The sequence below is a fragment of the Curcuma longa genome, chromosome 11 (genome assembly GCF_044706935.1).
Source record: "Curcuma longa cultivar G26 ecotype Majalengka, Jawa Barat chromosome 11, ITB_CL_G26_1.1, whole genome shotgun sequence".
NCBI lineage: Eukaryota > Viridiplantae > Streptophyta > Magnoliopsida > Zingiberales > Zingiberaceae > Curcuma > Curcuma longa.
The window spans coordinates 27,208,940-27,226,138 of NC_133871.1; the positions used below are offsets into that span (position 1 = coordinate 27,208,940).

At 37.8% G+C, this 17,199-nt stretch overlaps 2 protein-coding genes across 2 annotated transcripts in view; one reads left to right on the forward strand and one right to left on the reverse strand.

Moving 5' to 3' along the window:
- Positions 1-2,369: 2,369 nt before the first annotated feature.
- LOC141839238 (uncharacterized) lies at positions 2,370-4,953 on the reverse strand. The gene is made up of 3 exons (XM_074726941.1): positions 4,093-4,953; positions 2,871-3,099; positions 2,370-2,787 (listed from the first exon to the last, which is right to left on the reverse strand). Exons 1-3 carry the CDS (start codon positions 4,872-4,874, stop codon positions 2,623-2,625), a joined length of 1,176 nt encoding a protein of 391 aa, XP_074583042.1. The 5' UTR covers positions 4,875-4,953; the 3' UTR covers positions 2,370-2,622.
- Positions 4,954-7,801: 2,848 nt separating this feature from the next.
- Positions 7,802-17,199, forward strand: part of LOC141837383 (uncharacterized) — a 95,084-nt gene continuing 85,686 nt past the window's right edge. Inside the window, exons 1-2 of the mRNA XM_074724797.1 lie at positions 7,802-8,283; positions 9,453-9,534. Of these exons, the coding sequence (XP_074580898.1) occupies positions 8,269-8,283; positions 9,453-9,534 (97 nt within the window). The 5' untranslated portion in view covers positions 7,802-8,268. The remainder of the gene's footprint in view (positions 8,284-9,452; positions 9,535-17,199) is intronic.

Here is a 17,199-nt window from a genome sequence, read left to right on the forward strand (position 1 = left end):
ATTAGACATGTATTTATATTATATAGGTAATACATATACACATACACACACAGTTATACATGTATTTATAAAATTTGCACTCGAGTATAATAATACTATTTGATGCAATTAAAGAATTAGTTTTAGCTTTGTAAAAGTTTATTTCAATAAATTTTCTTATTTAACTAAAAATGAATATACTCATTTCGTTAAACATACTTTGATAACTTTATTTCATGGAATAAATTATATGTTAAGTAAATGTGTTTAAAATTATGAATATACCTAAATAAATATTTTCATATATTTGTTTTTAAATACATTTTTTTATATAAGTTAACTAAAAAAATAGTTACCATGCTTACATGTCTGCTATTGATAATAAAAGATTTTATTTATTTTACAGGGATGAATATTTTATATATAAATTATATCCTAAATTTATTCGGTAAATAAATAAACATAAAGATTCTAATTTTAAAAATATATGTTTATTTGTATGTCCTTCACGTTAGTGAAAAGTATAAACATAAAGATTTTTTTCTTAAACCAAACTTAAAATTAAATTGATATGATTATTGCGGCAAATGCTAAATTGACCGCGACTTTTTTTTTTAACAAAAGGTGAAATTTATCATTTCAACGGCTCTATGTGATCAGCCTCATGATCATCTGTGAGAAGATGAATAAGAAATTATAATTGACCACTACAGGAGAAGACATTGCCTCATTCATTATTATAATCTTTGAAAAAAGAACTTTGAAAAATCCCTATTTGAAGCTTGTTTCCAACTACCACATTTGACATTCCTGCCGTGATCTCTCCTCCAACAACCACTGTTTTCATTAATTGCGAAGACATCCATCTCAATCTTTAGTAGAACGTTTTGCTGCTTTTTTTCTTCTCAAGCTATAGCAATATGTCTCAACTTATTTCCAACTCTATCTACAAGGAAAAAAAACACACGGTGCTTATTTCTATTGTTTCTAGGCTTCTAGTGGGTTGAGAAAAGGCCTATGGAATTAGAATAACGTGATTTGACTCTTCTATTCTATCTACCAATGACTTTGCTATGATTTTCTTGATCTTTGAAGGAGGACCACATTCTTGTTACTTTAATAGAATCACCTCTATTAACAAGTGTGATGGTTCATTAAAAATATATGAATATAAATAAAAATTAGTTAATTTTCTTTTAAGATAAATGATTAGAGCTTTAGTGGATTTGAACAAATCAAAGAAAGCTCAAGAGCAAAAGCAAAGGACATTGAACAAAACAAAGCTAGTAAAGAAGGGCATTAAAGTAGAAAAAGATTCATAGACTAGCATAAAGGATTTGTAAATGAAGTGTGAACTACAAACAAGGGCAAAAAAACTCACTAATATGTGGAGAAAGTAACTTCCATTTATTTTGAGAGAAAGTTTTCCTCCAAAATGCCCATATTTTACCTTGATATATATAGACTTTTACATAATACCAAATATTAAAAAATGCTACAATTTATTTTTTAAAACACATTTTTATGTACTCCACATAATGTTTAAAGTGAAAAGACAATATTGTCAATTAAAAATTTAAATTCTGACTCTGACACAGATCGGCTTGCTAATGATATTTACTCAAAATTATATAGTTTAGAATAATGTATTTATACAATAAACTAAACTTTTAAGTAGCAATATGCAAAATGATACATATATAATAATGTTGCCTAAGGACTTTAATAGATACATATATTTTATAATAAACAAAATGTGAAGATTAAATTAATTTGGTTGACTATATTCGATGCGATCCAACTAAGCCGATTTTTTTTTTCCTCTCTGTGTGAACTCGGTCAACACCAACTACAAAACAACTCCAGAAAATGTATTTCTCTAGTGCAAAGTGTTCTAGGATTCTGGCTCAAACTCTAATACAACGTACTAGATTGGGTCGGCAATCTCGTGATGCTCAATGCCAAACAACGACATCTAACATAAGCACCAAAAACTACAAGCCAAAAATAGAACGACAGCAGACGAGAAAGACCATGAGCAAAGATGAAAACAAGGCTGCAGGCCATGTAGCTCCAAAGACATGACACGCAAGAAATCCACTGATGCAAAAAAGAATGAAACCGTGCAATAATGACTCCACCATGCGTTCAAAAGGGAGAAAGAGGAAATACAGGTGAGAGTTGTTGCGTGGAGACTGGAGAGAGATCATTTCTTCTATTCTCACCATTCATTCAACCTTTGAATGCTTATGAGATTCGAAAGATCGAGCGGGCCACCACATGCTACAATAGCGAAATGTTAGAATACTGCATGATTTGATCGAGTATAAACGACTCCAAGACTGAAAGGATTGATTTGAGTGGGTAAGAATGTGAAAGTACGAGCCTCGCTTTATCATTTGCAAGTACAAACACAATCAACAGTGACTAGAAAAACAAGCTCAGAAATTGCAGAAGTTGCTATGAAAATTCATACTCAAATCAGATGTGTATGTATATTTTAACAAATTAGGATTACCATAATTTGTGTTAACTATCGCCAACTACTCTCCTAGCTTCTGACTTGAGTAACTAGTTGAGTAATTCCCTACCTGGCCGAAAGCTCCTGAGATTTTGTTAGCAAAATGTACAGTCAAAACAATCTTAAACATGGGTGTCGCAAAACCTGCCATCGATCCGATTTTGTACGGCTTTTATTGCAGTAACACGAGCAGCAGTGGCTGCTCTGTTTGCGGCTGCAACTGCTTTGTTTACTTGTGAATCTACCCTCGGAACCAGCATTGAGTTTTCTGCAGCCTTCCGAGCAGCCTACATTAAAATTCAGCTAGTTTTCAGAAGAACTACGATGAATAGAAGCAAATTAGTGGAGAGATGAGTGAGCATTCGAATACCTGAACAACAAACTGAACAGTGGGATCTGATGGAGCAAGGGGGGTCTTTAGAACTCCAGCATCCCAGTCTCCGCATCTCGTGTCTCCGCTTCGAAAAGTGTACATTCCGAGACCTTGCTTCTTGCCTTCGTGCCATGATCCTCCATAGCAATGGCCGTTAGCAAAATGATAAACACCAAAGCCATGGATCTTGTCAGCGAAGTACTCCCCGGCATACTTGTCGCCATTCCTACACCCAAGACAGGTCTTCCTATCAATCGTGTATTACTTCACCAAGCAAACCAATTACTATGGTCACATAGTGAAGTTTCAATAAGAATCATATACATTTTTCAAGGGAATGATATTCAATGGAGCTGAGACGAAAGTAATACCAACAAGAAACTAGGCTTTGAAAAAACAAGGAAAGAAACTAAAAGAAAGATGAGCTTTGGCAAAATGGGAAAATTCTTCTTAGACAGGGAGGAAAATAAAATTCTAACTAGTTTACCATATACTAGAAGTGACAAAAAAAAAAAAAGTAGAGCTACCAAAGTAAAATAATTTTTATGTTGATGTACTTTTTACCTCCAATGCAGAAGTTAAACGATTGACAGAAAACTAAAGACCTATACCAGGAAGAACATCAATAACTCAACCAACAAGAAATTGGGTCAGCAGAAAATAGTCAACATATTGCTTGGACAAGCAACATGAGATAATGATTTTACTAAAATATATCCATTACCATCAATGTAATATGTTGGCAAACACTTAATCACAAAGCTCCAATGTTAGAAGCAACCAATTTACTGTGACTCCGTCATGGACAGTATCGTAGAGTGGGAAACCAGTAGCAAACAGGAGAAGCAAATAAGTATTAGAAAGATTAAACGAAAAGAAGCAGACTAAAACAAGTGAAATTTCCCAAATTTTACTTTTCAGTTATTTGCTTTCAAGAACAATTTTCTTTCAAGTCAAGCCGTATAAATCCCATAACCATCAAAAGGAAAAGAACCTAACTTTTCTACAATGAGAAAGGCCTTTGAATAGGAGAAACAAAATGAGAAGAATACCAAAGACAACATACTTTTTTCGATTAATTGCAACGAATCTAAAGCAGTAATTGACAAATGCATCACATAGAAAACTCATCAATTTCCAACCAAAGACAATCAGCACCAAAGACGGTGGCGAATTGATGTAAACTAAGAACAGAAACTTAAGATAGCAAAAAACTTGCCTGAAATGATAGTAACCGAGGCCATGCTTGACTCCGCATTTGAATTCCCCGAAGTAGCAACTCCCGTCGGAGCACGTCTGCGTCCCGACTCCGTGGCTCTGCCCGCTGACCCACTCACCCGCGTAGCTATCACCGCTGTAGAACTTATACACACCGTACCCGTTCCGCAACCCCTGCCGGTACTGCCCTCGGTAGCGGCTCCCTCTCGCCCAGCTCTCGATCCCGTATCCATCGTACTTCCCGTCGACCCAGTCGCCCTCATATCGCCCCTTGCCGAAGAAGTTGTAGACACCGCTTCCGTTGCATTGTCCCTTGTGGAATTCGCCCTCGTAGAAATCCCCATTGCTGTAGAACTCGACCCCCTCGCGGACGATCCGCCTTCCAGCTCGCTTCTCCTTCCTCTCCACGCCGCCGATGGACCATTCGACGGACGAGACCCGGCGGACCGCGGTGGCTCCGCGACGGAAGAGATCGAATCGGCGGGCGACGAGCGAGGCGGCGGTGAAGAGGGAGGAGAAGAGGAGGACGTTGGCGAAGAGGGGGGAATCATTGCGGAGGTAGAGGAAGAGGAGGAAGATGAGGGCGAAGGGAAGCGTGAGGAGGAGGAGATGCGTCGGGGGGTTGCGGCGGAAGGGCGGGCGGCGGTGAGGGCGATGAGGTTTCTCCTCCTCCTCGTCATCGGCGGCGGTGATGGAGGAGAGGCTGTGGATGGAGGATCGGACGGTGGGAGAGCGGAGGATGGAGGAGTGCGTGCGGGTGAGCTTACCCTTTTGCAACTCCATCAACCTGACCGCTACTCGAGGCTGGAAGTCATGGCAAGGAGGCGGAGGAGAAACATGAATGAAAGAAGGGAAAGCGAAGATGAACGAGGCGAATGCTTTGGGATTACCGAAACTCCGTCCTTAGTTTTAACGGCGGTAACCAGAACTTCTGCAATGCTGCACCTCCAAATCAACGCCTAAGACTAGCCTTTTCTACCACTGAAAGGATTGGTTAGATGAACCGGCCCCAGCTAGAAAAATAACTACTTCACAGTCCACCGGAACGAAAACGAAGGTATGATTCTAGGGGAAGTAATATTTTGTAACGAAAACATTCAGTTTCGAAAGCAATTATGGATCTGAGTTTCACCGATCGTATCTTTTTGATCTAAGGTACGAATCGTCACGAAACCGTCGACGACTTTGATCGCGAACAATCTTCTTGTGATTTCGACAATTTATTTATTTATTTATTATAATCTAATATTCAAATAACCAAAGTGAACAACCTTCTCAATTCACCAGCTGAATAAATTTGAAACCCCTGAATCAAAATATTTTATAGTATATCATAATTAATTTTAAATTGTGTCTTTACATGCTCGAGGGATTTTTTTTAATATAATTTAGATATTCAGATCCAATTAATCATACAAATAAACACGTCGAAAATAGAAAAAATAAAAATAAAGTATTAATAGTTAAAATCTAAAATAGGCAATTAAAAAAAACTAGGTTAAATATTAATCGTGCAATAGAAATAAAATATATATCAATAAAACAAACGATATTAATATGTTATTAATATCTTGTACCGTGGTTTGAAATTTATAAATTTCTATTCAACGGCTGAAAAGATGAGCCATCTTTGAAAAAAAAAAATATTATCATTTTTTTTTCTCGAGATTAAAAACTTTAAGATGATATTGAAACAATTAAGTAAATTAAATATGTGTGAGTCAACGAAGCTTCAAAGTAAAGATTTGTAACTTTTTAGTACTTACAGTTACAGTGGCTACAAACAATTATTTTATTTAATTTCAATAGATTAAAACGTTGATCGTGTAATATTAACTTAATTAATTTAATTTTTTTAATCAATCTTATATGATATTGTTGTCTTCTTTCATCCAGGGTTGCTGGGTAGTGAATTCCACTTTTTTACGGAAGTTATCTCCTTCCATTAACTCAAAGATTTCCCATTAAATTTTAATAATATTCTATAATTTATTGTCTAATCGATTAACCTTTTTATAATCAACTAAACTTCAATTCCAATAGAGAGTGATTATTTTATATAAAAAAATTTCTAATTGACTACCAAATTAACTACGAAGTTAATCAACACGATTTGAAATAGCCTTAACTCGACTATTATCATTAAATTGCGAGGGCGAATAACATTGTAGAAGAAATAAAGAGCGAGAAAAAAAATTGTGATGATGAATGAGGAGGAAGAAACAAAGTGCTAGTCAAAGAAGTGACAATGGGATGAAGAGTAAGAGAAGGTCTAGACATGTGAAATTAAAAAAGGACAGGAAGAGAAGAAAACATGAGAAATACGAGACCAAGAACAAACAAGAAGCATCCTTGAGTCGTTGAGAAAAATATTCTTCGCCGTATGAAGTTTTTATCTGATCGGTCACACAATTAACTATATAATAAATATAATTTATATGTTTTTTAACTTTATTTGCAATCGCTCAACGCTGCTTGTCTTAGAATCAAAAACATTAATTAAATCAATAATTGTGCTTTTAACTTTATTTGTGGCAGATTCGATGTTTGCAAGGTCGTCACATAGTATACCATGAGAGGCTCTTCCCCCTTCAACCTTGTCCTCACGGATTGCCACAGCTGACACTACATGGGAGTTTGTCATATAAAATCTCGGGGTTAATTTCTAGATCTCCCTCGTATAGGAGCCACTGCATTACGGTAAAGTCTTCCATGATTTATTTCTCTATATAGATGATTATAAAATTGATCGTGTGAAACATCTGAAGTATTTTTTTTTTTTACGGAAGACTCTTCAACCACCTATAGACTAGAGATGGATATAAAATGCAATTTATAAAATTTTATTTTTTTATTAATTTTAAATTTCACTACAGTGAAAAATCAAGGAGAGTTTGACCATTGAGTCTCGAGAGGTAAATAAATCGACTCGAATAGTATAAAAATATTAATATTTAAATTTAAATTTAAAAAATACATGTGATATTTGAATTTGATTTATAGGTTGAAAATATAAAAAAATTTGGCTAAAGTTAAATTTCAAATAAAATTCAAATTTGAATTCGACATAGAATCGAATTATAATTTGAAAGGGTTTAAATTTGGATTTGATTATATTTAAATTGAAATTATATAAAAATAAGTATAATTTAATTAAGTTTTTGCGAGCGTTTCATAAATATAAATATAAATTTGATTAAAAAAAATTATTGAATATATTTAAGTTTAATTAGAAAAAAAAACGAAGAGTAAGGGTCAATCGATTTAACCGATAAAATTAGCCCGAAATCATTTCTCCGTCAAAATATTAAAGTTTGCATTATTTTTGATTAAAAAACACTTAACCAACTATATATTTTACAATATTGAATGTGTGTAAACACTTTTTTATTCCATAAAAAGAATTGCATCAATATATGTGTATTATAATTTCTTATTATGCCAATTTATGCTCAACTAATATATATCTTTACTTATATGACCTTGACTCATAAACATATCGGTAAACGTAACATAATCAAAGCTGACTAGTCTGTGTTGATTAATCGATATATTTGAAAATTTTCAATAATTGTGAATAATACGTAAATTATTATTTTAATTTTACAAACATTATTAGCAAGCAAGCAGTTATTAGTTTTATTATGTGTTATTTCCTTAAATATTTGCTTCAAACATCATTTTGTCAATCCGGCATTAATCCTCTCCTCTCCGGTCTCCTCGACGCATCCTCCCCCTCTCTCGACCATCTTCTCGCCTCTAGATCGTCGCCTCTTCCGCCTCCGTCTCCGCTGCGCTTCCACGACTAGCGAGATTCGTTTTCCCCGATCCCGTTCTCTTGCCTTCGACGTCTGCGAGATCATCTGCTAACTCGTTTCCATTTCAAGTTCGTCCGCTTCACCGGCAATCAGGTCTTTGAGTCCGTCGATCAATCCCTTGCCGAAAGGGTCTTCTTCACCGGAAAACCGCGAGACTGTCGCTCCCTGGCCTAGGTCTCCCGCTCCTTCCTTGTCTCCTTGGAGATCCATGCCGCCGTCATCAAGAACCTTGAGGATCGCCATCCCACCATGCTCTTTCCCCGCTGTGGTGAAGCGCTCGCCGCATACTTCATGGATCGTAGTCTTCTTGGGCATGAATGTTTAGCGTGTCCTATTAATCCGTTCCTTCAGGAGGCACGATGTTTGAAGCTCACGTAAGAAGTTTCTTGATCGTTTTCAGTTATTTTGTGATTTCTTTTCCACAATTCTCGACGAAGGGAAATAACTAGCGGGGTTTCTGCTCTTTATCAGTTTCTGTGGGTTTCTATTACTTATTCATCTTCCGGGCGACAGACTGTGTAGTTAGGGCACCTTGGATCAGAAATACCAACACGTCCCGTTCCATTTACTACAACATCATTAGTAATTTGTCACTAGTAACAAAAATGTAAATATTGAACTTTATCATTGGCCAGGGTCGAGACAGAGTTAGTTGTAAAATCTAGTTTATTTTTTATTTTTTATACCTAATTGAATGTTTGACATGCATAGCAGTCTCAAATTGACATGGATCTAATTTTGTTATAGTAAAAATGACAATGAAGAAATAGCTACAGTATCTAGACCCTGTTTTATTAACAGTATAACAATCAATTTACAAAATCTATTGCTCTAGAGGTTATTATCCGAGCACAAAAATCTATCAGTGGTGGGAAGATGTTGAAGCAACAGTACTAATAATGATTCATACAGGTATTGATAAACACTTCGTTCTCCTTTGGTATAGTCTCGTGCTATGAGTTAAGATTCTGAGACAAGCCATGGAAGTAGATAAGTGAATAATGTAAAAGGGATTGTGTAAAACTAAATTTGTAATTTGCACCTCTTGAGAAATGAATTTTAGATTAAAACATTTTTATTACAACAATGACTTTCTTAACATGTTTGATTTTTATTTTTATTTTTCATTTGTTTTTATAAATTTACATCCAGATTAGTTGGTGATACTAGATAAAAACAATATACTGAAGCATTTGCAGGGTCTGTTTGCATTTTCATGAGATGTAAAGGTTGATAAAAAAAAGTGTTATAAGTTTGTGCCCTGTCACTTATTAAGCACTTACATGTAATCGCTTTATATGCAAGTTAGGACCTTGATCATAGAGGTAAGAAGAGAAGGGTAGCTCCTCTAGTTAATCTTTTTGTAGCATATGTTTAACAGATTTTCACTGGTTTCATTTTGAGCATTTTACTGAACCATTTATTAGTACAGAAACTATTGTTCATTCCATATCTTGGATGATTAATCATATTATAATGCTAGGTCATGTTAAAAATCTAAGTGACAAGTTCTCACCTTTCCCCCCCTTTTTAACCACACTAGGTTCTGTATCTACTTCGGAAATATTTGGGAGAGTATGTCGAGGGACTTTCTGTTGATGCTCTAAGAATAAGTGTTTGGAAAGGTTGGTAAAATCATTTATGAATTTGTTGCTGTCGATTTCAAAATTGCTTTCTATGTTTTCCTTGTTCTTCAGATGCTCACATTTCCTGGTTTAAATTTGTTGTATATTGTTTATTTGAACTGGACTTAGATTATATGTTCACCGCTTCATGCCACCCTTATCTATTATGTTTTTTTTTATGTTTACTTTTTCAATTGATATTATTTTTAATTCTTAGTAAATAATCCTTCTTTTGGTTCAATCTACCAACTAGTAGACATGCCTAAGAGTGATGCAACAATTACTAACAATTAGTTAGAAAAAAATATAAAAGTTGATAGTTTCTCTATCAGGCAACTAACCCTATTATGAAATCAGAGATAAAACAAGGATTAAGCACAAATATACCAAATAGACATACAACAAGAAGATGATCATCGATATGAAAATGGCTCAGCAACAAAGGAACATCATCAACTCCATCAGCAATGTCACCACACATCACAAATGAATGCCTCTCAGCAACTAATAGGTGCATCACATCACTAATCACTACAACCAACCTACATGAGTGTGTATGATAAACAAAAAGGGAATCAAAAATTCAAATACCTTTCACACATCTTAAATCATGTCATATAAGTAAAATCATGGGCAATCATGAACTCAAATCATTCAAGTTTCCCTACTCACTCCTTTGGAGTGGTACACGCTAGCCCAACAGGAGTATAACTATACACACACTATAGTCAATTCGTGTTGTGTCCAAACATCTAATTAAATGTCTATATGAATAATCAATATATATGGATTGGAAGCCAAACAATCAGCTCCAAAAACACAATGGCCGAAGTCTTAGATCATGACATCACTACCATTAATAATCCTCACATATCAACCAGCACAACTAAGTATGATGCAAACATTTCATCATGATCTGCCAATATGAACATGATACACCACCACAATCCATTACAATTCTGCCAACATGTATAATAATCGCTACAATCAACATAGATCATGTGACTCCACATGAATGCAAATTAATAAAAATCACCAATCTTATTGCATGAGCAATGGATGCATGAGAGTACAATTAATTTAGAACAAGCTAAATAGAAGATGCAATAAGAAAAATTGAGGTTTTATTGGACTTCATTTAAGTCATGTTCCATCTGACTCACATTTGGATCAGACTTTAAGTCATTGGGACTGAGTCAAATCAAAGTCAACCTTCAAATTTTCCTGTTCAACAGGTTTATAGTGTATCCAAAACCTCTGCACTTGGAGTCACACTAACTATGAATCTGACACCACTCTATAATCACACATCACATATCAGACAACCAATATTCGATTCATAAGATGATAGATATATAATACTAAAATTTTCATGTTGAAGGAAAAAAACAATTACTATTTGATATTAAAAATGATCAATCAATAATACAATGGAAATCTTATTTTATTACAAGAAATAAGGCCCTATTTATACACCAATTTAGGGACCTATTCTAGGAGAACTATTCTATAAAAAATATATATTTTTATAGGCTAATATCCCTAAATATTCTAACACTCCCCCTCAAGCTGGAGAATATAAATCATATATGCACCCAGCTTGTTACATATGTAGTCAATTCGAGGACCTCTCAGTGACTTAGTGAATATATCTGCTAGTTGATCATGTGAGTTAACAAAACTAGTAGATATTTCACCAGATATGACTTTTTCTCTGACAAAGTGACAGTCGACTTCAATATGCTTTGTCCTCTCATGAAAAATTGGATTCGAGGCGATATGCATGGCGGCTTGGTTGTCACATATAAGTGACATTTGTGTAACCTCTCCAAATCTTAGCTCTTGAAGCAACTGTTTGAGCCATATAAGCTCTTGACTGGCTATGACCATAGCTCGATATTCTGCCTCTGCACTGGATCTTGCCACAACATTCTGCTTTTTGCTTTTCCAAGAAATAAGGTTATCTCCGACAAATATACAAAACCCAGAAGTAGATTTCCTATCAATGGGAGATCCTGCCCAATCTGCATCAGAATACCCTACGACTCGAGTATGTCCTTTGTCTTCGTACAAAAGACCCTTTCCTGGAGCGCCTCTGATATATCGGATAATGCGAGTCACAACATCCCAATGTTCCTTGCATGGAGAGTTGAGAAACTGACTTACTACACTTACTGCAAATGAGATATCCGGACGAGTAACAGTAAGGTAGCTTAGTCTCCCTACTAATCGCCTGTATCGTTCAGGATCTGGAAGAGGCTCCCCCTGATTTGGCATGAGCTTGACATTAGGATCCATGGGGGTGTCAACTGTCTTTGAGTTTAACATGCCTGTTTCTTCTAGAATATCCATTGCATACTTCCTTTGGGATATGATAATCCCATCTTTGGACTGTGCTACTTCTATCCCCAAAAAATATTTGAGTTTGCCGAGATCTTTTGTCTGGAAATGTTTGAAAAGATGTTGTTTCACCTGTGAAATCCCGAGATGATCACTACCTGTGATAACAATATCATCAACATAAACTACTAAGTAGATGCAACCAGTAGATGAGTGACGATAAAAGACAGAATGGTCAGCCTCACTCCGAGTCATGCCAAACTGTTGAATTACAGTACTAAATCTACCGAACCATGCTCTGGGAGACTGCTTGAGGCCATATAAAGATTTTCGCAGGCGACATACAAGACCAGAAGACTCCCCCTGAGCAACAAAACACGGAGGTTGCTCCATGTAGACTTCCTCGAGCAGGTCACCATGTAAGAAAGCATTTTTGATGTCCAACTGATAAAGAGGCCAATGTCGAATCGCAGCAATGGACAGGAATATGCGCACAGAGGACATCTTGGCAACAGGAGAAAAAGTGTGCCCCATAATCCAATCCGAAGATCTGAGTATAGCCTTTAGCAACGAGGCGAGCCTTAAGCCGGGCAACCTTTCCATCTGGACCAACTTTCACCGTATATACCCATCGACAACCGACAACTGACTTCCCTGGTGGTAGAGGAACGAGATCCCAAGTCCCACTGCTCTGTAAGGCACACATTTCATCGAGCATAGCCTGTTTCCATCCTGGATGGGCAAAGACATCACCTGCAGTCTTCGGAAGAGAAACAGACGACAAGGAGGAAAGACAAGAAAAATAGGAAGGAGAAATACGATGATAACTCAAAGAAACATAATGAGGAGAAGGATTACGAGTGGAACGCATACCTTTCCGAAGTGCAATGGGAATATCAGACTCAGGAGATGGGACCGGAGGACGAGGCGAAAGACTTGGCTCCAAAGATGTGTCCATGGCAGTGTCAGTGGTGGGCGGCGGCAAAGCAGGACGAGGACGACGCTGATAAACCTGCAATGGAGGAGATGTCTCCGGAGGTGACAGAGACTCCTCCGGAGGATAAAAGATAGCCATTGGTGCAGGCGTAGAAGGAGAAAACTCGGACGGAGATCCATTAGGCCCAAAAAATGGAACCGAATCAAAGAACGTGACATCAGCAGAGATGAAGTACCGACGGAGAGTAGGGGAATAACACTTGTACCCTTTCTGAGACCGTGGGTACCCAAGGAAGACACATTTATGAGACCGGGGAGAGAGTTTGTCAATGCCAGGATCGAGAGCATGAGCAAAACATATAGAACCAAAGACCTTAGGTGGTAAAGGATGAAGAGACTGATGAGGATAAAGAACATGATGAGGTATTTGACCTTGTAGAGTGGAGGAAGACATGCGATTGATGAGATAGCACGCAGTAAGTACACGTCACCCCAAAACTGAAGAGGAACATGAGAATGGAGAAGAAGAGTCCGGGTGGTCTCAAGAAGATGACGATTCTTGCGTTCGACAACTCCATTCTGTTGAGGGGTATGAGGACAAGACGTCCGATGCAACACACCATGAGATGCCAAGAAGGTCTGAAATGGAGTAGATAGATACTCACGTGCATTATCACTCTGCAAGGTTCGAAGAGAAATACCAAATTGAGTTTTAATTTCATAGAAAAAAGATTGAAAAAGAGAAAACAACTCCGAACGATCCTTCATCAGATATAACCAAGTACAACGGGAAAAATCGTCTATAAAGGTAACAAAATATCGTGACCCCAATGTAGAAGAAACACGACTCGGACCCCAAACATCGGAATGAACCAAAGCAAAGGGGGACGTAGCCCGACTCACAGTGCGAGGAGAAAAAGAACTACGAACATGCTTTCCTAATTGACATGACTCACAAGACAAAGATTCTAAGTGAGAAAGACCAGGATGTAATTGTTTCAACTTATCAAGACCAGGATGTCCCAACTGAGCATGAATAAGAAGGGGAGATGCCGCCGCCGAACCAACAAGAGAGGACTGTTGAAGCCGATATAGGCCATGAGACTCACATCCGAAGCCAATCATCCTCCCCGTACTCCGGTCCTGTAAGGAAACAGAAGATTTAGTAAACGAGATGACACAATCAAGAGACCGAGTAAGCTGACTAATTGATAATAAATTAAAAGGGAGCACCGGGAACATAAAGAACATTATGAATAGAAAGAGACGGAGAAGGATGAACAATACCAACACCCTGGGACTGAGTTTGAGAACCATTTGCCATGGTGACAAAGGGTAAATAACCAGAAGTAGAGAGAGAAGAAAAAAGAGATTTATTACCAGTGATATGATCGGTGGCCCCGGAATCAAGAACCCAAGGACTCGAAGAGTGAGATATGCCAGCAAAGGAATTACCAGTGAGTGCAACGGCAGCAGGGGAATCAGAAGTCTTTCGATCCTCATACCATTTCAGAAAGTCGTCATAGGAAGGCGGTGGGGTCGGATCTGGTGGCAACTGTGAAGTGGAAGCTGAAGGAGCGACAGAACTCTGGACGATCTGTGCAGCACGGGGAGGTCGACCATGTAGACTCCAACATTTATCAATTGTGTGTCCTGGTCGGTGGCAATGATCACACCAAGGACGTCCTTTGCCACCCTTACGAGGTGGAGGTCTGTTGTTGTTTCGAGAGACCAAAGCTGATGAGTCAACAGAAATGGAAGGAGGCACCGTCAAGACTTTGGCAGGGACACGAAGGAGAGTCGCCCAGGTACTGTCCATGGTAGCCTCTGTGGGGCTACCCAGGATCTGATCACGAACATGAGAATAATCTGTGGGCAAACCATATAAAGCCAGAGACATAAAAAATTTCTTCCGATTTTCAAGCTCTGCAACAGGAGTGGCCGCAGGTGGAAGCAGTTCATTGAAGTCACAAAGAAGGCTAGAGACCGAACCCAGATAAGTTGACATAGAATCCTTAATCTGATGGGCACTGAGAATGGTCATGAGATCTTCACAAACTTGATAGAGTCGCCGAGAGGTATTTGTAAAGAGTTGTTGAGCCTGTGTCCAAACAGCTTTGCAGGTCTTGTGAGTGCGGAAGACATCCCTAAGAGATGGATGGATGGTGGCTCGGATAATACAACACAACTGAGCGTCAACCTTTTTCCACAGAGGACGATCGACAACTTGAATATCCTCTTCGGTTTGGGTGAGATGTGTCTCATAACCCTGTCCAACAAGCCAAAGTTCAATGTGAGAGCTCCAAGAGGAATAATTCTTACCATCCAATAGCTCGGAAGAGAGCGGTGCAGTGATGTGGTTGGTAAAAATTGAGATATCCGATTTTCGGAGTGCTGGAGGTAGCCATGACAGAGATCCACGGGCGAAGAAAAAGGCAAGTGCGATGAGCCAGGGAATGGGGTCGTCGAAGGCGGAGAAGGCAGCTGTGAGGATAACCGTGGTTTGAGTTTTTTTGGGCTTTTTTGATTTTTTTTAACGGTTTTTATATTTTTTAATGTGTGTTCAATCATTTATATATAAAATATATTTAATTAAATTACAATTTAATATATTGTTGCTAGGGATCGAACCATGACATTCTGAGACACAAACACATGTACTCACCACTGTTCTATAACACCTTTTGTTTGTAAAAGTAATATAATTATATATATACTATATTTATATTTATTTAATTCAAATCTATTTTAAGACGGAAGAAAATTCTCACCGGTCTTGGAATATGCACCACTAAACTATATTGACTTTTCTCTCTTTTTTTCAATATTTCTTTTATATAAATTTTAAATTTTAAATTTTTTAATATAATAATCTCGAACCGTCGTGAACCGTTGCGAACCGTGAACCGAACCGTGAACCGGCGGTTCCGAACCGTGAACCGTAATCGTCTTGGACGGTTAAGGTTAAGGGTCGACCTGCCACGAACCGTCGAAGAACCGTGGTCGGGTCTAGCGGTGAAGGATCGAAGAGAGGAGGCAAACCGAAGAGGAGAGGCTTCGGTTTGGCTGAGAGAGACTCGCCGGGGGAAACGAGGGCCGAAGAACTTGAACTTGAGGGATCCTAGCGACCAGCGATGGCTGTGGCTGCGGCGACGGAGGAGAAACCTCGGAAGGGACTGTCGACGAAGCATTGGCGGACTGGAGATGTGTAGCTGCAGCGAGATGCCGTCAGGTTCTCGCGCGACGGGGAGGAAGACCACCGTCGCGCGCGATGGGGAGGAAGACCACCGTCGGGTTCGCGGTCGGCCGGAGAGCGCGGTTGGAGGAGGCGACGTTCGGGTTTACGGTCGGCCGGAGAGCGCGGCGGGCTGCAGAGAAAGGAAGGCTCGCACACAAGAGAGAGGCACGCGGTGGAAGAGAAGAAAATCCTAAAAACCTAACCTTGCTCTGGTACCATGTAAAATAATACTGGAAATCTTATTTTATTACAAGAAACAAGATTCTATTTATACACCAATTTAGAGACCTATTTTAGGAGAACTATTCTATAAAAAAAATATATTTTTTATATACTAATATCCCTAAATATTCGAACATAGAGAAACAGTAATCTTTACAATGTCAGATGCATAAACTCTAACCACTACTAGAGCAAAAGCCCATTCAGAATAGAATCAATACTTGGGGTTCAAGGTTAACACAGATTAACGATGATATGGAAGTACAAAATCCAATATCAAATGTCAAACCCAAGATGAATTGTCAAGGATACAATAGATCCTATTAAGTGTTAGGAAAGAAGAAATATTATGTTCCCTTCTTGTAAAAGAATGATTGTATGTATATGTATGGTTCAATATTGAAACTCTAAACCTAAAATATCATTGTGGGACTAAATCCATGGCATTAATAACCCTATTAACCTAATTGCTCTAAATCCCCTCTCAACCTACAACATAGATACTATTTGTGCTACATAATTCAGAAAATATAGACTAAGACATGACTAGGACAAAATGGAAAACATACTATTCACATGTATCTGAAATAAAACATATGTAGTTATGCATATAGCCAATGATCTCTTCAATTTCAAATCAAGACACAACCAATGATATGTTTAACCTCATATCAACATATCATAAGAGAGGACAAAGCGTGAAAGGATAAAGTGAAATGAGGATGAAGAGGGATCTTAGGACAGAATTCTTAAGTGGGATTCTCCTTGAAGTGGAGCATATATAAGCACATAATAAAATTAGGGACAAGAAAGATACTTGAGGCACTGGAAGAAAATGGATAACACAATTTGACCATTTTTTAAACACCCTGTTTCCACTGTTTTCATTGAAGAGGGAAAGTATAACTTGTCCCTTTGCTAGATGTAGC